Here is a 27844-nt window from a genome sequence, read left to right as displayed (position 1 = left end):
CTCTTTCTCTCACATGCTATATCCAAATCGTCGGGAAACATTCAGGCTCTAGTGACCACTTCTCACCTCTTCCACTATTACGATCTTGGTCCCCATCGCCACCATCGCTCAACCTGGATAATGGTGATTGCCTTCTAAATGGTCTCTGTGTTTTCTACCCTTGCTCTGTACAATCTGTTCTTGACCTGCCACCAGAATGATCATTTTATTTTTTAACAGCTTTATTGAGGTATAACTGATATACAATTAACTGTACATATTTAACATGTATAATTTGATAAGCAAAGTGATCCTTTTAAAACATCAAGTCACGGGACTTCCTTGGTGGTGCAGTGGTTCAGAATCCGCCTGCCAATGCAGGGGACACACGTTTCAATCCCTGGTCCAGGAAGATCCCACATGCTGTGGAGCTACTAAGCCCGCACGCCACAACTACTGAGCCCGCGTGACACAACTACTGAAGCCCGCGCACCCTGGAGCCCGTGCTCTGCAACAAAGAGAAGCCACCTTAATGAGAAGCCCATGCACCGCAACAAAGAGTAGCCCCTGCTCGCTGCAACTAGAGAGAAATCCTGTGTGCAGCAACAAAGACCCAACGCAGCCAAAAATAAAAAATAAACAAAACAAAAAAAACACATCAAGTCAGATCATGCGTCTTCCTCAAAATCCTTCCATGGCTCCCCGTTTCCTTCAGAATAAAAGCCAAAGTTCCCAATATGGCCTACAAGATCCTATATAATTTACATGCCTGTTACCTCTTTAACTTCACCTCCTATTACTTCCTACATTGACCACTGCACTCTGGCCACACTGGCCATTCTGTTGTTCCCTAAACATATCAGTAATACTCCCATCTAAGGGCCTTGGCACTGGCTGTCTAGAATGTTATTCTCCCAGATATCTCCTCCAGTCCACTCAAGTATCCACTCAAGTATCTCCTCAACAAGGCCTACCTTGACATCCTTGTTTAAAACTGCAACCTGCACTTACTCCTGTAACCCCAGCTCCAGTACTCCCAACTTCCCTTATCCTCTTTTATGTATCCTTCATGACTTTTATTACCTGCTAACACATTATTTAATTTCTTATTTTTATTTAATTATTAGTGTCTGTCCTTGAGAATGAAAGCTAAGAAAGTAGGAATTTTTGTCTGTTTTGTTCACAGATATATCCCAGGTGCATAGAACAGTATCTGGCAAATAGTAGGCCCTCAATAAATATTTATTGGGTGAAATATTTGTTTAATGATAGCTTAGCTGGAACCAGGTCAAGAGGAACTTTAAAATATTTGATCAAAATTATATTAAAGTCATGCACTGTTATGAATAATCTAGGTACAGTTGTAGAGTATGAACTTCCAGAAATTCAGGGCCCACGAGCTAATCTGAATGGTCAGATTATAGGTCACTCACTGATCGAGCTCCTTTCTCTGGAGTAGGAATCCTGGGGAAGATTATACATGTTTGAAAGCAATACCTCTCCATAGTTCCATCCCCTGGCACTAGGGATTTGCATAGGGTCAGCCTAGCCTCACATAACAGTGGTCAGATCTAACTCAAGTTTAGACTTCAGGGGATGAAATTAAGCTGCCCTTCCAGTCTGCAATGGTACGAGACTATTTTTTTCAGAGGAAAGAAGGCTTTCCCATAGGCCAGCCCCACCTACTATAAAGCTCTGCACTAAGGTTTTAGTTCAAAGCTCCACCTAATAAAAGCAATACACCCTTCCATTTGTCATTAGTCATTTCATACATGCATCTTCCACAGGAACCTAGCAAACACAGGGTGAGGGGTGTGGCAGGCATGGGTGGGACTGATCTTGGGCAGGATTCAAGTATTCCAATGTGTTCTGGGCAAATACTATTTTAATATTGGGATAATATACCCCCAACTGCCACTCAATTTCTATGAAGAACAGGAAAAAATTTTAATGCTCCTAAAAAAAAGGAGTGTGGTTAGGGATTGCCAATAGGGTCTAAACAAAGGTTTTGACAGAAGAACTAAAAAGGAGGCAACATATAAAAGCCTCTAAAGAGGTTGATGGAGAGAACAGGCCATTGAATAGATGTGGAAATGAATGAAATGAAAAAGGCAAAGAAGACACACAGGCTCCAACCTAAGTAGAGCCTCTTTGGAAGACAGTTTTTATTAGCATATAGAAAATATAAATGAAAAAAATAGGAAGAAATAAGATATCAGAAATTATTCCATAAAATTTCATCAGTTTAAAATATATCATAAAGAAGTAAAATTGTAAGAGATCATCATTCTGGAAAACATGTGATTTTATGAATTGATTTTATGAAATTATGTAACATTTGCATAGTTTTGATTTGCACTTAGGTGATTAAATGTAAGTAATAAATTTATTTACATATTATAAACAAATCACAATAAACAAATAAAATATACTTGAAACATTTTTACTTACAATGATACCAAAAGAATGGACTTTTCATGTACTTGGAAAGAAAATAGAAAGAATGACAGTGCACAGCTAACCTTAAGGAAAAAGGGGACAAAATCAGATATAACAACTTACAAAATATAATATCAATTTAATTATGAATCTGACTAAAAATCATTTCAAGTAAAATTTTAAAGTTTAATATAGCTTGTAGCTAGAAGGAAAATATATACACAACTCTAATGTGCATAATATTTTATTCAAATTTAATAATCAAAATATTTTGAAAAATAATTATTATAAAGCTATACCTAACCATCTAGAACAAGTTCATTGAGTCTCAGTTATTAATAACAAAACTACTAAATAATCCAGACACAACAATCATACCTTCATCCTCCCTTGGAATCTCTGACAATTTAAATTAAAAAGCATGAAGGACAAGTAAGTCAAAATCTAAAACTGGCAAAGTAAATTCATTTTAGTGTTTTTAAAATGTGCACTTCAATAAAATATATTCAATGTTCTATAAAGTAATCACTTGTTATTTGGGATTTTAAATTAATAATGACCTAGATCTATTTTCAGGAGTTTATATTCTGCATATTAGACATTTATCTATATACATCCAATCTAGTTGCTCAAACAAAAAACCTGGATCACTATCTTGTACATGCTATACATCCAATCCATCAGCAAATCCTACCTACACCATCTCCCAAATACAATATCCACTGACTTCTCTCCACTCCCCTCTGCTGATGGTGGCAGAGGAGTGGTCTAAGCCACGCCCACCTTTCTGCTTGGCCACTGCAATAACCTCCCAGCTGGTAATGCTCCTGCCCCCAACAATCCATTCTCCATTTAGCCACCATATCAGATCATGTAATTTCCCTGTTTAAAATCCTCCAATAGCTTCCCATTACACTTAGAATAAAATCCAAACTCCTACATAATCTGGGTCCTGCCTTCCTCTTCCAGTCTTTCTTACTGTCTCCCTCACTCATTTCACACCAGCCACTTCATATTTGTCCCTTTAATGCTTTGAACATGCCAAATGTGTTCCTGCCTGGAGAAAAAACTTGCTTTTGTCAAGTCAGAGCCCAGATCTTCTTGTAATTGGTTCCTTCTGATCAATCAATCATTCAGTTCCAGGATGAAATGTCACTTCCCTAGAGAGGCCTTCCCTTACTCAATCTGAAGTAGTACCCCGCTAACCAAACCCCACCAGCCCTCTTTTCACATAATACTATTTTCTTCATAATCCTCATCACTCCCAGATATTTTCCTGTTAACTGATTTATTTTGTTTATTGTTGTTCTCCTGCCACTAGCATGAATGTCCCCCAATTAAGAGAGCAGGGATATTAGCTGTCATTCATTTATATGCCAATTCCTAGAAGAGGACCTGACACATTAGAGGGCACTTAATAAATACTACTTGAAAAGATATAGATAAAAGTAACTTTGCTGCTATAGATATATTAGTATTCATACTATCAATTACCTTAATTATAGACCTATATTAAGAAATAATTCAATCTAAATTGAAAGGAAAAAAACACTTTAAAATAATTATAATGGGAAATGTTTTAAAGCTCTCAGAAGTATTCAATAAGAATTTAAAACATTATCAACAAAAATAAAAATAAGTCATTAATGTCTTTTTTATTTTTTAAACACAATGTCTGGTATTAAAACACAATAAACTAAATAAAATTAGGAAATTAAGAGAAAGAAAATGCTTTTTCTGCTTTATAATCCTAAAAGTAATCATCTCTAACACTGCTAGTTACCGAAACTCTGAAATTCCATTCCATCATCTTTGAAATATACCTTTATTTAGCATGATAAATAACCATTTTACATAAGCTTGCAAATATTTCAAGTTAGGGCTACTGAAGACGTCAAAATATTACTAACCACATCCCTCCTATTCTAAACATTCTATAGAATATTAACTATAGATGACTTACTATGCTCAGAGTTCATTCACAGAATGAAACAACAGACATCATCAATAAAAAGGTAACTTTAAAAAAGAGGAACATGAATCTTTTTGCACTGTGGAACCGATAAGCACTTTTGAAATATTTGACTGACATGCTCTGTTCTGGCTTGTTTTTAGAATGCAATGTAAATAAGTGGCAGGCCCAGAATTGAAACCCCAATTTCTAAAATGTTGTCCCTTTAGGGAATTCCCTGGTGGTCCAGTGGTTAGGACTCTGTGCTTTCACTGCCGAGGGCCTGGGTTCAATCCCTGGTGAGGGGAACTAAGGTCTCGCAAGCTGCGTGGCATGGCCAAAAATTTTTTTTAAATAATAAAAAATAAAAGGTTGTCCCTTTATAAGTCCACTAAGACTGACTGTTTTCATAAACTAACTCTTCTTGATATTTTAAAAGGATATCCTTTAAATGTCATTTTATAGACCAAGGTACACAGGAACAAATTCTAAATACCACAGAAATACAACCAGGAGGAATCTGTAAACCCACGCAGAGAAACCCTAAAATATAAAATATATACCCGATCCATGTTCCAACTGATACAAGTCATGTTCCTAAAACAGAGATCTGTTCCCTCTCCTTCTCCAAAATCTTTTTTGCTCCTCTCGCACACAAATCAGACTCCAAATTTTTCAGCCCAGCATCCAAGTTCTTACATAATTTGATTCTTTCTGACTCTTCTCTCTCACTATATCCTCTCCTAACCTCAACACACACATACCCACGTAAAAGTTACACAAATTTCATTGGTTAATAGCTGTTCCCAGATCATTCCCTATCCCCTCCCACATCTGTACCTTCAAGCTCTTCCTCCTGTCTCGAACTCTCCTGTTACATAACCACCTATTCCAAATCTTGCCCAGCTTTCAAAATTTGGCTCTGATCCCACTTGCTTTAAGAAATAGGCTAAAATCTGCCCTCAAAGTAATATCTCCTTTTCCCACACTATCACAGCACTCCATTGTACCTGACAGAACTTAATACCGTCTGCTTTAGAGCATAATAATTTAAACATGTCTATCACTACTGTTTTCTTCTTTGTATCCCCTCACTGACCACCACAAAGAAATTAAATAGTTGTTGAATTAAACTGAAAGATTCTGATTGCTCAGCCTAGTGCAAAACAGCACCTAAGTATGTCAGACACTCAGTGTTTGCCAAATAAATGAATGTCTTATGTCTCAATCCAATGATCCTGTTCAAAGCAGGAAAATAATTATCTGTATTTTTAAAAGATCAATTGCAGCAAGAATTAAGTATCTAAAGTAATGAGAAACTTACCAGAGTAAATTTGAATCCTCTGGGAGAGGGGTGAAGTGTCAATTTTATACATGCAGGAAGCAGGCTCAAAAATGTAAAACAAAAGCTAAAAAATTAATAAAAATTAGACATTTGTTTTCTTTATAAAGGTATATAGCTAAAACAAAGAAACAATTTTTTAATGTAAGGGTCACATTACTTATCAACTTAAGTTGATTTCAAATTAAAGTTTTTATGTATTAAATAATAAATTCAAGACCAAATAACATTTTAATAAAATCCATACACTGAAATATGTACACACTTTAATATATACATGCTTATATAAAATAGAACAAAATTTTATAGAAATATTGCTTATGTTTTTTTAGTACTTAGCATCAATTATGGAAAAGATACAAAGATAGCTAAAAGTCAATTATCAAACAAGAAAACATAACCAGGTATAAAGAGACAATGCTATATTTGTAACACAAATATTCATAAAAGTTACTCAAAAGAGAACCTCTTTGGCCCTCAATTTCACAAAAGTTGATTATCTGATTTTCAAACCCATGATAAATCAGAAAGAACAAGCTAGAAAGAGAGTGGGAAGCTGCTAGAGCTTCTCCTTGTGATGGTTGATGGGCAAGGAGGAAAAAAGAACTCAACAAGCAGAGGAGTCTGGAGCCACTTAGTACCAAGGCAAACAGTCTTTGAAAGCCCTGAAAACAAGTATTATAATGCAAAACAATAACTAATTTTCCCACTTGAGGAGGCTTTGTGGCTTCAGCTCGACTAGTCTGCTTCCTGTTACGGTGGGCTACAAAGGATACTCTCCAACCAAAAGAACTGGAGGAAACAGAAAGGCAGCACACACACACATACACACACCTCCCGGTTATTCAAACACTAATGTTGGTGCTGCTGTGAAGAGATCTGCAGATGTAATTAAAGTCCCTATTCAATTGATTTTAAGTTAATCAAAAGGGTGCGGCCTTGGGTGGTGCCTGAATCACCCGGAAGCCCTTTAAAAGGCTTAGGCCTTCCCTGAGATCAGACTCCAAACAGCAGTGGGGTCAGTACAGCTCTTCCTTCCCTCTAGACTGCCCCTCCTGAATGTCTGTCTTATGGACTGGCATTCAGTTTGCTTAGCCAGTCCCCCACAATTGTATAAGCCAATTCCTCATAATAAATTCACACACACATACACACACACAGTGATCTCCTACTCATTCTCCTTCTCTGGTCGACCCTGACTGATACACCGCTGAAAATTATGACTCTTCAAGGTTATGTTAAATCATGTTTAATATACTGTTTAAGGAAGACGGAAGTAGGTAACAGTAACTTTCACATAAAATGTTTCAAATAAAAAAGTTCTGTTATACAGAGCAATGAGTTTACATTATGTGGACTATTCACTGATGAAGACTACCTTACTCCCTATGATGGCAGATAAATGAGGTATTGCCACGACACTTTTAGAGTAGCTTATAAAACACTATATACAAACTTGGTGTCTCTTACCTGATCATTAACTGGATGTGATGTGGCAGAATATCCCTGATCTTCAGAAAGACACTGAAGGTGCACCAAACATTGGCTACTTTATCCTTAAAAGAAATTTGTTAGTTTTACATTCTAGTATAATTGAAAGAAATATTAAACTCCATGAAGTACAGCCCATAATCTCTAAATAGATAAACTTTGGGGTCATGAGAAGCGCTTGTTCACAACTTCATAACTAAGTTGATTAAACTCTCTAAGGAACACATACACACACATTTTTCGCAATAGGAGGTGATCTAGCCAACCATAATTTAGATGCGCCCAAGAAATACTTAATATTTTTCGAAGAGCAGCACATTATTCCTAAATACTGAAGTTATTCATCTTTGGAAATTAGTTTCTAAGAAATCTTTACTTCATCTAATGTAGAACACATATTGTTTGACCCATTTTACCACACACCTGAAATCAGAGTAATCTATTAGCTAATCTCCAAAATATACAAACAGCTCATGGAGCTCAATATCAAAAAAACAAACAACCCAATTAAAAAATGGGCAGAAGACCTAAATAGACATTTCACCAAAGAAGACATACAGATGGCCAAGAGGCACATGAAAAGATGCTCAACATCTCTAATTATTACAGAAATGCAAATCAAAACTACAATGAGGTTATCACCTCACACCAGTCAGAATGGCCATCATCAAGAAACCTAAAAACAGTAAATGCTAGAGAGGGTGTGGAGAAAAGGGAAACCTCTTGCACTGTTGGTGGGAATGTAAATTGATACAGCCACTGCGGAGAACAGTATGGAGGTTCCTTAAAAAACTAAAAGTAGAACTACCATATGACCCATCAATCTCACTACTGGGCATATACCCAGAGAAGACCATAATTCAAAAGAACACATGTACCCCAATGTTCATTGCAGCACTATTTACAGTAGCCAGGACATGGAAACAACCTAAATATCCAATGACAGATGAATGGATAAAGAAGATACATATATACAATGGAGTATTACTCAGTTATAAAAAGGAATGAAGTTGCATCATTTGTAAAGATGTGGATGGACCTAGAGTCTGTCATACAGAGTGAAGTAAGCCAGAAAGAAAAACAAATACTGTATATTAACACATATATGTGGAATCTAGAAAAATGGTACAGATGAAACTATTTGCAGGGCAGGAATAGAGACACAGACATATAGAGAATGGACATGTGGACACAGAGGGGAAGGGGAGGGACAAATTGGGAGATTAGGATTGACATATATACACTCTACCATGTGTAAAACAGATAGCTAGTGGGAACATGCTATAAAGCACAGGAAGCTCAGCTCAGTGCTCTGTGACGACCCAGATGGGTGGGATTGTGGGGAGAGTGGGAAAGAGGTACAAGAGCGAGGGGATACAGGTATACATATAGCTGATTCACTTCATTGTGCAACAGAAACTAACACAACATTGTAAAGCAATTATACTCCAATTAAAAACAAATAAATAAAAAGAAAGTAACTATCACCGGCAACTGTACCATCCTACTTCCCTCTGTCGGGCCAATGAAATTGCTCTTCAGATTTTGAGGGCAACGAGTGAGTGAAGGTAACCAACAGCACCATCAAAAGTGTATGACACTCATTTTTATACTTATCATGATAAATACCATTTCTGAAATACTAGGTTAGCCAAAAAGTTCGTTTGCGTTTTCTGTAAAATATTATGGAAAACCCTGAACAAACTTTTTGGCCAACCCAATAGAAGGCAAGGCAAATAACCAGGCAGCTTACATGGAGAACTAAACTCTTCTTTATATAGGTATTAAGGTTAGAGGATATATAAAGAAGTTAGGAGCACAATTCTCAAAGTTCAAATTACAGCTCTGCCATGCAAAAGCTATATGAATCTCTGACCTCCGTTTTCTGATCTGTAAAGTGGGTATAACAGCTACTTCAGCACTATGGTTAAGGATCAAATAAAATTACATGTGAAGTGCCTGGTACCTAGTAAGAAAGTGGTGGTGATAGCAATAGTGTTTATTTATGATTATCAGTACTACCACTATCATCATCCCCATTGACATACAGGGCACACATTTCTGTTCCTTCACAACACCAAATTCTTTCTTAGCCTCTTTCAAAATGCTGGTTCCATCCTCCCACAGATCCACTGAAACATACTCTATAGCATTTCATATACTCAAAAACTAGAAAGATATATATGCTTTTCTAATTCTTTTTAAAAGAAATATTTATTCAAAAGCAAATTATCTATAAATATGTTGTCTCTGTCTAACTTTATTAAAAGACCTTTTTGTTTCAGAAAAATGGTTTGTTTAATTTAATTACTAACTCTAAATCAAATTATCCATGCAATAAAAATTTAACAAGAGTGATTAAGCTGGCATTAAATGAAATGAAATGAATGATTCTCATTAAAAATTACTATGGATGAAAGCTATATACCTCATAAGGAATTATGAGATCTTTCTGAAGCAAACATGATTATTAGTTTAATAAATAATTTCCTAGGACTAAAAAAAGAATATAAACCAAAAAAACCCCACAAAGCTGTTACCTTTGTAGCTGCAACTTCTCATGCTGTCTTTCATTATGAACCCTATTTCATTAGAAAAATGTATAACTGAATTATGGATCTCAGGATGACATAAATATTACCTATTTGTACAATGTACTGGAAAATGCCAGATGAGCTATAGCTTAGGTACCAGGTTAAATAACTGGCAAGGAATGACTGCAGGAGGAGAGCAGCTGAAGTGCTTCTACATGAAATCCCCAAAGGTCACAGGGAAGGTACTGTAACAGAAAGGAGCGAGAGAAGTTTTTAAACATGCCTCAAATAATCCACGATCAACTGGGAAGAGTCTTCTTAGAACTTGCAGGGTTTGTTCCCTTTCTGTAAAGAATGGCAGCCAGCAGAGAATGAAGGAAGCCACAACAGTACAAGCCAGTTTAATCAACAACACAAACCTAGAACAAAAACAAAGGGAACTGGTAAGATAGGGAGAGGTTAGTAATTCTGAGAAATCAATCTGCGTCTCATTACTATAAATATAATAAATGCAAATGTATAGTAATGTATAGTAAAAATGTATAGTAAAAATTTATGCCACCAATACGGGTTTAAGATGAGAGTCTACTTAAATCAGAGTTAAGAAATTCACAACTATTAAGATGTGCAATTCCCCAACATGAAGACTATCACCATCCTTCTTAACATTTAACTTAGATGCCATTCCTATGCAGCTATGAAGAAAAATGTCAAATTGGGATGTATTTCTAATAAGTATATAATGTAATATGCTCTAAAGGGATGAAATCCTACAGCAATGTTCTAACAAGCCAATTCACATTACCTCCAGTAAATATACATCGGTCAAAATATTTCTCTAGTTAGGAAGATTTAAAATACAATAATATAGAACATGACTTGATCTCTCTTTCCATTTACTCCATAGCCACCAACACATTAATCAGAAATCACCAGAAGGCAAAGGTAAGTATGCCAAATAAATTATCTGAAGTAATTTTTTGAATTCTGTTGTTTAAAAGACACTCACCCTTTTCCTTTGAGGCCTTTCTTAAAACACTTGCCAAGTAAAAAACAAAAAAATGGCAAGGAGTGGTAAAGTTCCATCTGCTTATAATTTATAGCTAAGCAAAACGCCAGGGACCCCAGCAGGTCCCAGTCGTAAGATACTCCAAGAACACCCCACAAGGCAAAGCCAAGACTCACAGAATTATATATGTTCCTGTGTCAAGGAATTATCTCAATAATTAAAAGAGACAGATTTTGCATTTTATAGAACATTTTTCTTATGTGATTTTGTAATGACACATTAAAATGAAAACGATTTCTAAATAAAAGCTGAAAAGTATTGAATTGATAAACAAATTTGAAATTATATGTAGTGGCTTCAAATATATTAAATCTACTACTAAACAGAGTAACTGATTTGTTTAGGTTTAAAAGAGCTCTAAATAGTTAACACATAGCTTTGTTTTCTGCTAGGCTATTTCACAATATTACTAAAACACATACCAAAATCAATGCTCCAAAAGTTAAAAAAAACCACCAAACTTACTGATATCACTATTTTTCCTCTATAATATGCATCAATGATATAAATTAATATATGTGCTTGATTAGAAACTAATAACACTTATATGAAAACAATATCACAACTAGATTTTCAGTTGAAAACGGTGAGCTGAGTACTCATGTTTACCTCCTCTCCTTCCTGAGACCCCCTTAAAATGATAGGGAATTTTTTAAAGTATAAATTCACAGCCATAAAGGGAACAGGAAGACGCATTACAAGAGATGAAGATTTCAACACATTTCTAGAAGATGGAAAGAGGACAGAGAAGTGGCAACAAATAAACTAGAAGAAGCCACAGCTTAGTGAATGCACAGAGGAAGCTCAGGCTAGCAAGGAGCCAATCCACCCTACAAGCCCCAGAGAATTGTGGAAACAAGCAGGTTGGAGTGCTTGAGTATGTTGAAGAGAAAACAAGAGGATGCACTGAAAACTCCTAGATGGAGATGTCAAATCCCACCTCACTCCTTTGCAAAGATTATCTGGCAGCCAAAACATTTACTACCAGGCAACAAAAGAAGGAATATTTCTCCAAAGAAATGGAATAAACTATCTGAGCAACTAGTGTAGAAGTCAACACTATAGTATAAATTCCTCCACACTGTGACATTTAAGGATCCCAGAGTACTGGCCAGAATCCTGCCATGTACCCTATAGTGGACCAAATGTATAGAAAGCTCACATGCAGCTTTCTCTTCTGCCTTATTCTTAGAATAAATACACCAGGATCAAATAGACATATAAGGAACACCTATGACAGAAAAAGGACCAAAGTGAAGAGGAGAAAAGACTGACCCCTAGGAGAATGGAAATAATTCAGGGAACAGTGGGGAAAAAAAAGAGTAAACTGAAATTTAAGATATTAAATGCTTAACAGAACAAATGAAATTTAATTGAAGTGTTACTCATAAAGCAAGACAATCTTCAAAACTATAAAACAAAATGACAAAGAGATGCTCAAGATGGAGCTGAAAGATCTAATATCTGTCTAATAAGCTCAAGAAAGAAGGGAGAGAATTATCAAAAAAAATAATTTATGAGAATTTCCCAGAACTGAAGAACATGAGTCTTCAAAATGAATGACCCATAGTGTCCAAAACAACTGTCAAAAATACCTTTGCCCAAACAAATCATTATAAAACTTCAGAGCCCGAAAAGTAACAAATAGGAACAACAAAAGAGCAGCAGCAGTAACAGTTAGTAATAGCGATAAATACTTATGTAGTGCTTAGTACCTCCCAAGTACTGCTTTAAATGCTTTACAAATATGAATTCATTTAATTCTCAAAAAGCTTAAAAAGTAAGGGTTAATATCATCTCCATTTTACAAATGAGGAAAGTAAAGTAAATAGTGGTTAAAAAAAGGTGTCCCTACAAAATGACATAATCCCCAAAGCTTCCAGAGTTTGATTCAAATCACGGAGAAGATACCACTACGAATTTACCAGAATGGTTAAAAGGAAAATAACTGACAACTGGTGAAGGTGAACACCTGGGACTCCTACACCATTGCTAACAAGAGTATTAACTGGTAGATCATGCTTAAAAACCATATGGGAATATCTAAAATTAAGCAAGTGCACACCCTATAATTCAGCAATTCCACTCATAAGAAATATATTTACATGTGTACAAAGAGATATTTACAAGAAAGGTCAAAGCAACATAGTCATCATAGCCAAAACCTGGAAACACTCCAATGTCTATCGAATAAAATCATGTGTATTCATGCAATAGAATATTATAAAGCAATGAAAGAGAACGAACTACAGCTACATACAACTACACGAATAACTCACAAACAGAATGTTGAACCAAAACACCAAGCACAAAGGAATACCTACTGTGTTGTCTTTTTTTTTTTTTTTTTTTTTTTGCGGTACTCAGGCCTCTCACTGTTGTGGATTCTCCCGTTGCGGAGCACAGGCTCCGGACGCGCAGGCTCAGCGGCCATGGCTCACGGGCCCAGCCGCTCCGCGGCATGTGGGATCTTCCCGGACCGGGGCACGAACCCGTGTCCCCTGCATTGGCAGGCGGACTCTCAACCACTGCGCCACCAGGGAAGCCCTGTGTTGTCTTTTTCATAGAAAGTTCAAAAAAGGGGGAGAACCAAACTATAGTACTAGCAGTCAGTTACGTGGCTATCTTTGAGAAAGGAAGAGAGAGAACTACTTGGGATGCGTACAGGTGTGGTTTTGGATACTGGCAATGTTCTATTTCTTGACATGGATAATAGCCAATTCATTTACATTTTGTGTACTTCTCTGTATGAGAATATTTCAAAGTAAATATAGTATTAAAAAAATCTTGTAGGGCTTCCCTGGTGGCGCAGTGGCTGGGAGTCCGCCTGCCGATGCAGGGGACACGGCTTCGTGCCCCGGTCCGGGAAGATCCCACATGCCGCGGAGCGGCTGGGCCCGTGAGCCATGGCCGCTGAGCCTGCGCGTCCGGAGCCTGTGCTCCGCAATGGGTGGGGCCACAACAGTGAGAGGCCCGCGTACCGCAAAAACAAAAAAAAAAATCTTGTAAACAACTTTTTTCTTTTCTTTATTATCAGTGTTCTTGATATTATCAAACTATCTAAAAGCCATGATCCTATAATGCCAAAAAAAAGGGCTCAATTAGGAAAGAGGACTGAATAAAAAATATGATGGAAGTAACTACCTATTTGAATATTTTTGCAAGTCCTTTGACAGATACACATTTTAATTTTATAAGTAAAACAGATTGGCACCAAAAGGAAAAAATATTAATTAAGCAATCATGGTGTGGATTATTTATTTTCCTTTGGGACAGATAGTAATATTTAATACATTAGAAGACAAACTGGAGAGCCATGTACAGATTTTATCAACTTTCCTCTATAATTTGTTTATTTGAATGTTCCCTATTTTAGGTATCAAAAATTACACACATAAAATCCACATAGATTTATTCAATTTTAGTTTCCTAAAGCTCCCAGCTACCACTATCTGTTAGAGAAACATTTTGTTTTAAAACTCAAAAACTGGAAGACTGTTTTTGTCAGCATCAGAAAACATTTACAAAAGATAGAAAATGTTTCACCTTTTCAGAATTAGCTCCAGAACAGCTGATCAGTTACCAACATTCTGTTCCCAATCCAAACAGTTGTGAAAAAACATTGCTACTTTTAATTTGTACTTTACCCTTCAACTAAACACTTGCTGAAGAGATTCTTTTACCATTTTAAAAATGGTTTATATAAGCAAGAACCCTAGTAAATAAGACATAACTAGATGACAACATTATACAAACTGAGCCTAGATTTCATGATATGCATCTGACTTCATTTCTAAATTAGTAAAGGATACTGAAAATGTCCATAGTCGATAAGAATAAGGCCTGGATACAGCAATATGCATAATGCATTAGCAATCTGTAAAGAAAATTATTGTGAAATAAGAAAGTAATCTGTTACTTGAATCAAACCGGGTAAAAGTGTAGTTTCATTTAACACAGTAGCAAATGTTCCCCTCTTACCTTCTATTTATCGAAATACTCCATTTTTATAAAGCAACTCTTTAAACACTAAAGTCTTCATGGAAGTGACATAGTATACTTCAGTAAAAAGGAAAAAAATCCCTAAAAGGTGTTTGTCTGAGAAAGCACTTTTAGATATATAAATCAGATAAATTAATCTAATGATTAATCTATATAAAATGACCAAAGAGAATAGTCATGGGACTTCCGTGGTGACTCAGTGTTTAAGAATCAGCCTGCCAATGCAGGGGACACGGGTTCGAGCCCTGGTCCAGGAAGATCCCACATGCTGCGGAGCAACTAAGCCCATGCACCACAACTCCTGAGCTTACACTCTAGAGCCCACAAGCCACAACTACTGAGCCCATGAGCCACAACTATACTGAGCCTGCACACTTAGAGCCCACAAGCCACGACTACTGAGCCTGCACACCTAGAGCCCGTGCTCTGCAACAAAGTGAAGCCACCACAATGAGAAGCCCGCACACTGCAATGAAGAGTAGCCCCCGCTCACCGCAACTGAGAAAGCCTGCACGCAGCAACAAAGACCCAACGCAGCCAATAAATAATAAATAAATAAAATTCTAACACAAACCATTTGATTTTTTTTTAAAAAAGAGCATATTTGTTAACTGTGAATATGAGAATATATCGCAACTTTTCAAAATGACTTTCAGTTGTCATTCTCACAAGCCAACTCAAAATTCAGATTTACCAGTTAAGCAATAAATTTAGCATGCTGTGCAATTCAGCAGTATATAACTTCTAAAATTCAGTGCATCTTATTCCTATATTTGGACATTAAAATAATTACTCTAAGATAAGTTAATGTTTCTAAATGAAAATTGACAGAAGATATACTGTTCCCTATTATCTATTCCCAAAAGCATGACTTCCTTAAGCTCTACACTTAATAGTTAAGGCAATAAAACATTTCAGAGATGAAATGTCAGCTTACTTCAAAACATACCTTTTTCTTAGTTGAGATTTCTTTTAAACAACAGCAGTACAAAACCACTGCAGGTATGTAAATCAGCAAATCAGCAATTAACACTGAAAAAACAAGCAAATGATTTTATGCGTTGAGTCCATCAGGGTCTACTATAACCTATTAACAGCCTTCCTCCAACCCCGAGTGGGAATTCTATTAACACAAGGTTCCTACCCACTCTGGACAAGTCCTTTCCACGTTGAGCACTTTCCATTCCCTTCACCTGTGCCTAATTTCAACTGATACAGTACTAGAGTCTCTTAATTTTCTCTAACAAATTCACATATTAAATCAATTAGCTGTATCTAAAACCAGTTCTCTCTTTGCTCTGACTTGGACATAAAAATTAAGAATACTCAAAGCAAGGGAAGGAAACTTTTATTTTCCCCTCAATATCTGTATACTCCAAATTTTCTGATGTGAACAATACCTCAAATGTGGAGATGCATAGGAGAATCTTTTTTAATGTGAATATTTATAAAAATTCATAAATTTTTGCTAATTAATGCCTACAAAGAGCTTGATAGGTCCAGGTGAGGAGGAAACTGAAAAAAAGTGGGAAAAAAATAAAGCAATTCATAATTCTGAATGTTCAGTCCTTTTAGAACAAAGAAAAACTAATATATTAAGTTCTTCAACAGTACAACATAGCTATCCAAAAAGCCTATTTTTTTCTTGTACCACACATATATATTTGTGCACAATAAGATAAATGATAGTAAACTGTCAGTGTTAGATGCATGCAATCCTATTTTCAGCTCCAGATGCCACATTTTAGATGACACTAACAAACTGTAACATATTTGAAGGAGCACAACCGGAGGCCTCAAAACCATAATCACATTCAAGAAACTGGTCGTCTAAGAAACAGCTAAAGTATTTACGAATGTTCAACCTCGAGAGGGGATGACTTCAAATGTCTGGAGGGTGTTAGATATATAAAGGATCGGACTTGTTCTATGTAGCCCAAGGAAACAGAACCTAAAATGACTAGTGAAGGTTCAATATAAGAAGGAAATTTCTAATGACTGGGGCTCTCTGAAAATAGAATAGAGTCTCTAAAGGCTGTAAGTTCCCTGCAGATACAGGTATTGGCTCAGAAGCTAAATATCATGTGGTGAGTATGTGGTTCAAAAAGGATTAAAGCATTGGGAAGAGGGAGTGGTGTGGGAGAGGGAAAGACAGGCAATACAGGTTATCTCTTGCGCCTGATATTCCATGACTGGATGAATAGTAAAGAGAAGAAACCCTGACTAGATTTAGACTAATTAAGGAAAAGACCCAGGCTAGCATTAAAGCCTAAGTCTTGTAAAGCTTTTAAAGAAATTTAAGCTTATTACTTTCAACTTTTAAACAGCACACAATAAATGCTCAATAAACATTTGTTGTAAAGATTAATTTAGCAACACTGCAAAGCAATACAATATATGACATTCAGCTGTAATTCACTGTAAAAGTGAAAGGGATTTATTAAAGCAACAGCCTAAACAAATAAAACTTTAATTTAGAGCTAACCAACTTCAGGTGAGCTATTAATATTAGCCTCACTTTACTAGGCCTCAGTTTCCTCAGCTTAAAGTAAGGATAACAACAGTATTTACCTCATTTGCGTGTCCAAATTATTAAGAGAGATAATAGTAAATGTAAAGCACCCAGAATTATTAGTTTCTACCCTTTTGTTTTTTAGCTTACATATACATTTGCTCACATATTATACATATATATGCATATTTATAGTTACACAACTATAAAAGTAAGGACAATAATAGAACCTGTCATCAGTTCAAAAAAAATTTTAATCAAATTTTACACTCAATGCCTATTGCTCTTTTACCTGTTGCACGCATGAAGAGCTTATGTTCCTGACTCTCATATCCACGTGATGTATGGAGAGCAATCCAGTCTGGATTTATAAACTTTGCCCTGCAAATCAAACATATGTACATGCACTTTATTCCCCATTACTTTTAGCAGTAAGGACATCTGAGGACATATGAATCTATTTTGAGAAGTTGCCATTGCTCCTATAAAGCAATGGAGTTAAGGCTTAAGCTTTACTCTTTGTATTTAACCATGTGAAACTGACTAACGCTATCAGAATCTGCCATGCTTATCTTCCAACAAACCCATGTAGCGTGTTAACTAAAAGCCCTACCTTCATGATTCTTCCAGTGTGAAAACAATCTGATGTCACATTTCATTTATTAAACATATACTTTGTAAAGAGCAATACACTAATATTGACAAGAGGATCATAGTTTTATAATTTATAATCTTTTCAGTTATCATAATAGGCTACAATAAATAGCTATTAATCATAAATCCTTGCATAAAACTGAACATAATTATTAAAGATAAATTAAGTTTTCAATCATATTACATTCTCCAGAACACTGCAAAGTATATCTGATTATCCTGAAGTTTGGAAACTTATTTTTAATCCAGGACGCTAATTTTTACAAAATATGAAATAGAACAAATAAAATGAGTTCAGAAGATAATGTGAAGAAGTTCCTCAAATTTCTGCTGATACACTTCAAGTCTGAAATGGAATACCAGGACAGAGTAGAACTGGTTCTCCACTAAATAGAAGCACCTAATCTTCTATAAACCATTCCATTTCTGTAAAAGAAAAAGGAATTCCAATCCCGATCTTCAATCATAAGTGAAACACTACGGTACTTCTGGTTTCTTACTTGACAGGTTAGTCAGAATACCATTTAGACCTTTATTTCTCATTTACTTTGGGCCATTCCAGGAAAAAAGCTTTTCTATGCACAGCTAACCATATTAGATATATTTCTCAGTAATCCATGCATAGTTGGTAATATCTCTACTTCAAAACAAAGCTAGATTTTTGCATCTCTTTCTAGACTTTCCTCCAAAAAAATTATGAAAATAGTCAAACTCTGATAAACTTTCCTATAAACCAATTATAAAGGTATGGTGCTCTACAAACCATAATACAATAGTAGCTACAAACGATTTCTTCTCTATTCAACAAACTCTTCCTTACTACATCTGCTAAGGGCATAAATATTTAAAGTTATGTTAAGGAAGAAAAACTTACACATATGCACATAAAAGACTATGATAAGCTGTAAGAGGTGGATAGTCCAATCCCCAATACTGTAAGTTGTTATCACTGCCGTTAAAATACCTGAAGAAAAAGGAAAAAGAAAGCGCCATTCCAGCAATCAATATTCAAGAAATACTTATATTTAATATCTCACTTCATTTAACTTAACATGAAAAAATGTTATACAAGGTTAAAAAAAAAATTCATCTAAACTTCTCCCCTCTCCTAAAAATTTTTGTGAACTCACAATTAAAAGTTGTTATTGAGTAGTGTGACTAAATAATTTATTGTCTAAACCAAGGTACTCTTAAGAAAGAAGCTGTAAATAATTAAGCCATAACAATAGAGGCAAACCAAGATTCTCACAGGCAAACCGGAACTTGTTATCACTCTACTATTAGTAAACTTAATGACCAACACTTATACAAAAGAAAATATGCAACAAAAAGAGAATTTGCTTCTGACAGTCTAAAAAATTAAAGAAACAATATGAAATCACAATTTAAATAAAAAATGAATGTCAAAGACCACGTAAAGATTTGGTTTACAAAGAAAGAAATATTGCATGAAACAGGTATACTTTCATTAATAACACTTTGAACACAATTCAACCAACATGTAATGAGAGCCTATTACATGCAAAATTCTGTAAATTAAGGAAGAAAGCTAGATCTAATGTTCATAACTTAACAGGCTCCTCTAACTGGTCAGAATGGGAAGGAACGAAATTATATTCAAGAGTGTTATCATTAACTTCAAAATGTAATTTTTTCTAACATATCATGAGTATTTTTGCTTTTTACAAAAAAAAACCTTTAATTTAAAATAGTTCCAGGACTTCCCTGGTGGCACAGTGGTTAAGAATCCACCTGCCAATGCAGGGGACATGGGTTCGAGCCCTGGTCCAGGAAGATCCCACATGCCATGGAGCAACTAAGCCCGTGCACCACAACTACTGAGCCTGCGCTCTAGAGCCCACGAGCCACAACTACTGAGTCCGCGTGCCACAACTACTGAAGCCTGCGCGCCTAGAAACCGTGCTCCGCAACGAGAAGCCACTGCAATCAGAAGCCCACACACTGCAACGAAGAGAAGCCCTCGCCCATCACAACTAGAGAAAGCTCGTGCGCAGCAATGAAGACCCAACACAGCCAAAAAAAATTTTTATTAATAATAAATAAAATTTAAAAATAAATAAATAGCTCCAAACTTAAAAGTTTCAAGAACAGTTCAAAGAGCTTCTGTACATCAAATGTAAAAATTTATTTAACGAAAGACACCATAAGAAAAATTCAAAGACAAGAACAAACAGAAAGAAGATATTTATTTTATACATATGCACACACCAAAAACTGATTAAAATATAGAATACTATTGTATACTGTTGAATACTGTGGCAGACAGACTTTAAGGTCATCCCCATGAAACCATCTCCTGGTGTTCCTGCCTTAAGTGTGTACAATCAATCCCCTCCCCTCAAGTGTGGGCAAGACCTGTGACTTGCTTGTAAACAACAAAATACGACAAACGTGATAGGATGGTCACGCCTATGCTTATGTTTTATGTATATGTAAGATTCCATCTTGCTGGCTAAGCTACAGAGACTCCCTTTCACTGGCTTGGAAGAATCAAGCTGTCATGTTTTAGTAAGTGGGCATACTGGAGAAGCCACATGGCAAGAAACTGCAAGTAGACCCTAGGAAATAAAGGTAGCTTCCAACAAGAAACCAAAGCCCTTAGTCTTGTAAATGCAAGGAAATTAATTCTGCCAATAACTTGAGGGAACTTGAAAACAGTTCCTTCCCCAGTTGAGCCTCTGATAAGACTGTAGCCTCAGATGACAACTGGACTGCAACCTCCTGAGACCCTCCCTGATCATAATATTGAACTAAGCTGTGCCCAGACTTCTAACCTAAAGAAACTACAATAATAAGTGTGTGTTTAAGTAAGTACCATTTATGGTCACTTGTTAACACAGCATAGAAAATTAATGTAATTGTTTATTTTAAAATCATATAAATCATTACAAAAAAGATCAGCAATCCATCAGAAACATGGGGGAAATATATAAATATGCAAATTTGAGAAAAAATATGGTCAGTAAATATATTAAAAGATACTCAACAACACAAGTACTCAAGGAAATGGAAATTTTAGAAGTCTGGTGTTAATTGTTGTTATTAAATATTGGTAAGGGTATATGGATAGAGATATTCTTGTGTTGGTATCCATTAAAACTGGCTACTTTAGAGATTCCACTTCTAGGAATCTACCTAGGAAAAACTCATACACATGTACACAGGAGAAATGTACTTTATCATTCACCTACTAAAAGATATTTAGAGTGTTTCAGGCTTCTCATAATTATAAACAATGCTGAAATAAAGTCATTCCCACAATTCCTGACTTATAAACCTGTGATTTTTTTTAAAAAGCAACATGCTCGGGCTTCCCTGGTGGCGCAGTGGTTGAGAGTCCACCTGCCGATGCAGGGGACACGGGTTCGTGCCCCGGTCCGGGAGGATCCCACATGCCACGGAGCGGCTGGGCCTGTGAGCCATGGCCGCTGAGCCTGCGCGTCCGGAGCCTGTGCTCCGCAATGGCAGAGGCCACAACAGTGAGAGGCCCGCGTACCACAAAAAAAATAAAAATAAAAAAAATAAGGTATTCCTATTATTCCTGCCTTGAACATGGTTGTACAAAGTCACAGTGCTGATAGCCCTGGCAGTCATCTATTGATCATGGGGTGAAAAGCCTCAGGCTGAAAAGCCAACATGCCAAGAAGAATGAATGAAAGAGAAAAAAAATGGAAAAGCCTGAGTCCTTGATTGCTATTATTTTTTAAATATTTATTTATTTATTTGGTTGTGCTGAGTCTTAGTTGCAGCACGCAGGATCTTCGTTGAGGCATGTGGGCTCTAGTTCCCTGACCAGGGATCGAACCCAGGCCCCCTGCATTGAGAGTGCGGAGTCTTGACCACTGGACCACCAGGGAAGTCCCTTAATTGCTATCATTGAGCCAGTTTACCAGCCCTGCAAAGACCTACTTATTAAGTTAATTATTTTATTGCTTAAACTACTATTACTTAGGCTTTCTACTACTTGATGCCAAAAGTACTCCTGACTTCACACATAAGGAATTGTCATTATAAAATTAAAGAAAAAAAGTTCAATTTTCCTCTATTACTTATAACTATGTGTATTGACATGGAATAAATGTTTAAATTTAGAATTATAAAACTGACTTTTTTTTTTTTACAAATTTATTTATTTATTTTTGGTTCATTGTGTCTTCGTTGCAGTGCACAGGCTTCTCACTGCGGTGGCTTCTCTTGTTGTGGAGCACAGTCTCTAGGCACGTGGGCTTCAGTAGTTGTGGCAGACGGGCTCAGTAGTTGTGGCTCTCAGGCTCTAGAGTGCAGGCTCAATAGTTGTGGTGCATGGGCTTAGCTGCTCCGCAGCATGTGGGATCTTCCCGGACCAGGGCTCAAACCTGTGTCCCCTGCGTTGGCAGGCAGATTCTTAACCACTGTGCCCCCAGTAAAGTCCCAAAACTGACATTTTAAAAGTTTACCTCATAGATCCTGATTTCACATTTTAGACAACTTTGTCACTTGAAAGTTTTGAGTACACTATGGCTAACTTTCTAGATGAAGACAGAAAGATTTCACTCTTGGAAAAAAAAATTTTTAATATTTATTTATTTGGCTGCATGGCATTTTAAGTTGCCGCATGCGGTATCTTTAGTTGCGGCATGCAGGATTTTTAGTTGTGGCATGTGGGCTCTTAGTTGCATCATGTGGGATCTAGTTCCCTGACCAGGGATTGAACCAGGGGTCCCCTGCATTGGGAGCACGGAGTCTTAACCAGTGGACCACCAGGGAAGTCCCCACTCTTGGAAAACTGAAGTTAAATGAGAAACCATTCCTCAGCCACATTGCTAGGTAACAATAATGGTAAACTAATCAAATTTGACAAAATTAGCCAAAAAATTCAGAATATTAGAAATGTTATTTCCAATATAGATTTATATCCACTGTTGATAACAGTGAACCTGTCCCAAGGATATATTTTCTGTTTTATAAACTGTGCCATTGAGATATATCTTTTTCAATGATAGTCATTATGAATCATACAGCAATGAACTTCAAACTAGGGGAAAAAAAAGAAATCACACCATTTAAACATTAGAACTCGGCACTTTCACTGCCATGGCCTAGGTTCAGTACTGGGTCAGGGAACTAAGACCCCACAAGCTGTGCAGTGAGGTCAAGTAAATAAATAAACAAACATGCACACACCTATTAAAAAAAAAGAATAGTATCAAATATTCAGCTGACCTCTATTTTAAATACTCCAAACTTGGACTAGGGTACAGCCAACCTATTAATAGAGAGTTTAATATGAAGTTCTTGTATGTAACTCTCTCAGAAAGGAGTTATATAAAAGCAGTGACCAGGGCTTCCCTGGTGGCGCAGTGGTTGAGAGTCCGCCTGCCGACGCAGGGGACGTGGGTTCGTGCCCCAGGGGTCCCACATGCCGCGGAGCGGCTGGGCCCGTGAGCCATGCCCGCTGGGCCTGTGCGTCCGGAGCCTGTGCTCCACGGCGGGAGAGGCCACGGCGGTGAGAGGCCCACGTGCCACAAAAAAAAAAAAAGCAGTGACCAAAGCAATCAACAGAACAATATAAACAGTTTGTATAGCCAGGTTTAATCAATAATCTACCAGGCACCTAATAAGTAAAAAAATACTGTCATCAATTGTTATCAGAATGTGTTCAACAAAAATGACACTGCATGGATCTCTGTGAGATATAACTACAGCTAACATTTATTGAGAACTCATTACACTTCAGGCACTGGTCTAAAGTGCTTTAAATGAATCATTTTATTCAATCCTCACAATAATCCAGTAAAATATGTATTCTATTATTTCCATTCTATGAGTGATAAAACTGTGGCAGAGATAGTTAAATAACTTGCAAAATCTCACACTGCTAGTAAAGGGTACAAGCCTTGATCTGAAGTCTGGCAGTCTGACTCTAGCCCTACACTCTTCACCACTAAGCTACTGCTTTTTTTTCATCTCATATGTTCCTTACAGGAGGAAGCTTTGCGAAACCTCCAGAAGAAATACTCTTAGTCCATAAACTGCCACAGTTTATGTCCTGAGGAGCTTCCATGGCATACAGTGTCCTATCCTCAAAGTTCTAGTTCAGCACTAGATTCCAGCTGGTAACTAAATATATGGGTAACTTTCAGGAGGATGAAATTTCAAAATGAACCGACAATACACAGGGTAACATATGTGACATCAGTATACAGGAAGATGAGGATTCTGAAGATGAAGAAATAGCATATTTTCCTTTTAAGTATCTTCAAATAATCTACATTAACTGACCGATAAACAATAAAATCAAGTTAAAATTATCCATACCATTGTTTGATCGGTAAATTAATAGTAATCTCCTGCCAGTGTCTCTGAGCTTCATAATCACCAAACATAGGGGGCTTTCCAGCACCTAAGATGAAAGGTAAAAAAACCAAAATAAAAATACACTTTAGTATATCAGTGATTTTATTTCCTTATGAAATAAAATCCTTATGAAATTTTTCTAAATTATAGAGATAGTATAGGTGGAGGAAAAGAACACAGAAGTTACCTAAAAAGTCAGAGAGATGAGGTCTGAATCCTAGCACTGCTAGCACACTGAGTGACTGTGTAACCCCGAGCAAATGACTTAACCTCCCTAAGCCTCAGTACATTAAAAACAGAATCAATACTGTCACCTAAAGGACTGTTAGAATAAAGAAAATAATGAACATAAAACAACCTGTATAGTACCTGGCACACATAAACATTCAATAAATATTGTTAACATTAATTAGTTATTAACATTAGTTTTTTTTTTTTTTTGGTCATGCTGCGTGGCATGTGGGATCTTAGTTCCCCAACCAGGGATCAGACCTGCACCCCTGCATTGGAAGCACAGAGTCTTAACCACTGGACCACCAGGGAAGTCCCTTAATTAGTTTTTAATTAATTAGTTGATAATACTAATCATAAGATATCCAAGTTTATTTTTACTTCATGAGAAAGACTGTCAACTATACTGTCGAATAAGTATCATAAAACAATAATAATAACAAATGTCTATATTTTACCAAGGACTTTTACAAGCTAAATATAAATAACTTAAGGTCAAGTACAGAACCAAAAACGGACTATATATTGCAAAGACATTGGTTAGGTCAGGCTTTGATGTCAAATGAGTTATATAAAAACTGCCACGGGCTTCCCTGGTGGCACAGTGGCTGAGAGACAGCCTGCCGATGCAGGAGACACAGGTTCGTGCCCCAATCTGGGAAGATCCCACATGCCGCGGAGCGGCTGGGACCGTGAGCCATGGCCGCTGAGGCTGCGCGGCCGGAATCTGCTCCGCAACGGGAGAGGCCAGAACAGTGAGAGGCCCGCGTACCGCAAAAAAAAAACAAAAACAAAAATCAAACAAAAACTGCCATTTTATAGTTTTTTTTTTTACTTCAAAATTACAAATAAGGGATAATGGATCTTTAATAACTAACAATTGACAGTGTCTACTACATACCAAATACAACAATGGAGCAGTTATTATTATCATCCCCACTTTACAGCTAGCAAAACAGAGGCAACGGTCACCCAGGTAATGAATAGCAGAGTCTGGACTGGAACCCAGGCAGACTGGCTCCATAATCCATGTTCTGGGCTCCTACTGTGTATTGCCTCACAACTTGGTTAAGGTAGGTTGTTAACCTTAAATCATTTTAAATGATATAAAGGTAATTCCATTTAGTAAATAGTAAACAACCACTATTTAGCTAGCAGTTGACTACAAAACTGTGAGAAGGCCCAAATAGGTATAGTACAGACACAGGTTTCTTAATCAGCAAGTGAAAATCACATATAGTCAAATATATTCATTAATCCATTGGGAAGGTGTGCCACATTGGTGAATGATATGTTACCAATCACCGAACTCTAACCCAGACGTCCTCCAGCGTTAGAACACTACATTAAGTAGATTTTTTGCATTTAACAGCTGTATTATACCACTATTCTTTAAATGCTAGCATCTCCACCCAAGGAGATACTCCCAAGTATGAGATAATCATGGGAAAAGCAGATTAACATCTCCAAAGCACATACACATTGAGTGACTGCCGCAAAACATTACCCACAGTACAGGCACATGTATACACACACACAAACCTACCGCTGTCTCTCTCTTAGAAAGTACCATATCTTATTCATTTTTGCATTCTCAGGATGTAACTGCACCTAGCAGATTCTCAGTGAATGATGATATAGGAAGGATGTCAATATTATCAGTAGGATATAGCAAGGATTTTTAGTTCAAAAAGATTTGAATTTTTGAGTCCCTGATTTTCCACTTACTGAATGTGCAACACTAAGCAGTTTGTGATGGCAGACCAATTAATTATGCGAAGGCTACTTTAACACAATGCCCATATACTGGTTCTTGTCTCAAAACATCTTTAAGTTACTATCTGGCATTTTGAAATTCCAAGCCTCTGCTCATGCTGCTTACTTCCTCTCCCTATTCATACACCTCTTTTATCAACTCATATCCAACCTTTAAGAACCATCCCAACTGCCAAATTCTCCACAAAACCTTCCCTTATAAATTACGAACATACTGATCATTAATTATTGACTTCTTAGAACTAATCTTTATTAAGGGCAAACTACAGACATCATACTTATATATATTATTTTATTATTCATTACAGTAAGTCTAACAAGCAAGTGTTGAAATACTTATTTTCTTCATATTAGGCTAGGGATTGTCAGAGTGATTAAGGAAAAAGAATTATTAGCAACTGCAGTAGTGAAAACTTTATTAAGTACTTAAGAGCAAAATAAAATGCCAAGAGCTTTAGATGTAACTCATTTGATCTGCAACCTATGATTTTACCAGCATTTTACTGATGAGGAGACTGAGACCCTGAAATTTTAAAATAACTTGCCCAGTGTCACACAGCCAATAAGACACAGCTAGTAACATTCAAACCCACCGGCGTTAAATCTCAATACCTGTGTCCTTGTCAGAGAGTAAAGAGTAGAGCCATGATTTGAATAGGAAATAGAAGACAATAGCCATAACAAGAAATAAATACCAAACTTGAAGTATATCAATTGTTTAGTGAATTGAAAACCCATTACCACAGTATCTCAGGGCTATATCTCCTCCTTCTGTTTAATAAACAGCATGTGAAAAAATGTAGAAAGCAAAATAGTTAAGTCAAGTAGATTTTAAAAAGGAAAAAAAAATTATTGACTTCTCATAATACTTATATTTTCAGTATCATATATTTTGTCACATGATTATACTATTTTCTAATAGCTACCCAAATAAGAATTTTAATTCCAGTGGACATAGAATGTGATTTTTCCAGAGTTCACAGGAAACATATTGCTAGGCATATAGTACATAATTTCAGTTAAAACTTGCTCAGTTAACTGAACAGGAGGGGGGGATTAACTTACAATTTTTTTAAAGAAGGAAAATAATTTCCCACTGAATTAACTGCATCTTTACGCGTGCACTTTATAGATGTGTGTGTGCTGTGGGGATAGTTTCTCTTTTCGGTGATACAGCTGCTATCTACAGGGAGAAAGGAATTGATTTTTATTTTTTTTCTTTTGCTTTTGTTTGCTTGTTTTTGGCCCACTGGGATAATACCTATACAGTGGCCATAGGAAACTACTTAAGTCATAGAGAATCTTAAGTAGTTTCCTACACCTGAAAAAATCCAACTATCTAGATTTTCTGAAATTGCTCTAGACGTGGGGTCAGTGTGGAAGAATTTATTACCATTCTCTAACAAAGAGAAGAGTGGATAATGACTCTCTTCAGGGTTGAGAAACAAGTTTCTATCCAGAGTCTGACCTACTTCAATAAATGCAGCTGACACTGGCTATGAAATTA

At 36.5% G+C, this 27844-nt stretch overlaps 1 protein-coding gene across 5 annotated transcripts in view; it reads right to left on the bottom strand.

The window, feature by feature from the left end:
* Window positions 1-27844, bottom strand: part of ALG6 (ALG6 alpha-1,3-glucosyltransferase) — a 57597-nt gene that overhangs the window by 15106 nt on the left and 14647 nt on the right. For 3 of the 5 annotated variants that reach the window (XM_067726402.1, XM_067726400.1, XM_067726401.1), the window contains 10 exons: window positions 24292-24376; window positions 18848-18937; window positions 17612-17700; window positions 15757-15839; window positions 14618-14682; window positions 10746-10931; window positions 10020-10176; window positions 7182-7267; window positions 5694-5778; window positions 2431-2501 (listed from right to left, as the gene is read on the bottom strand). In XM_067726402.1, the coding sequence (XP_067582503.1) occupies window positions 2431-2501; window positions 5694-5778; window positions 7182-7267; window positions 10020-10176; window positions 10746-10931; window positions 14618-14682; window positions 15757-15839; window positions 17612-17700; window positions 18848-18937; window positions 24292-24376 (997 nt within the window). The remainder of the gene's footprint in view (window positions 1-2430; window positions 2502-5693; window positions 5779-7181; window positions 7268-10019; window positions 10177-10745; window positions 10932-14617; window positions 14683-15756; window positions 15840-17611; window positions 17701-18847; window positions 18938-24291; window positions 24377-27844) is intronic. The other 2 variants (XM_067726403.1, XM_067726404.1) reach the window with 2 other exon arrangements.

Source organism: Pseudorca crassidens, chromosome 2 (genome assembly GCF_039906515.1).
Source record: "Pseudorca crassidens isolate mPseCra1 chromosome 2, mPseCra1.hap1, whole genome shotgun sequence".
NCBI lineage: Eukaryota > Metazoa > Chordata > Mammalia > Artiodactyla > Delphinidae > Pseudorca > Pseudorca crassidens.
This window is presented reverse-complemented; position numbering and strand designations above follow the sequence as displayed.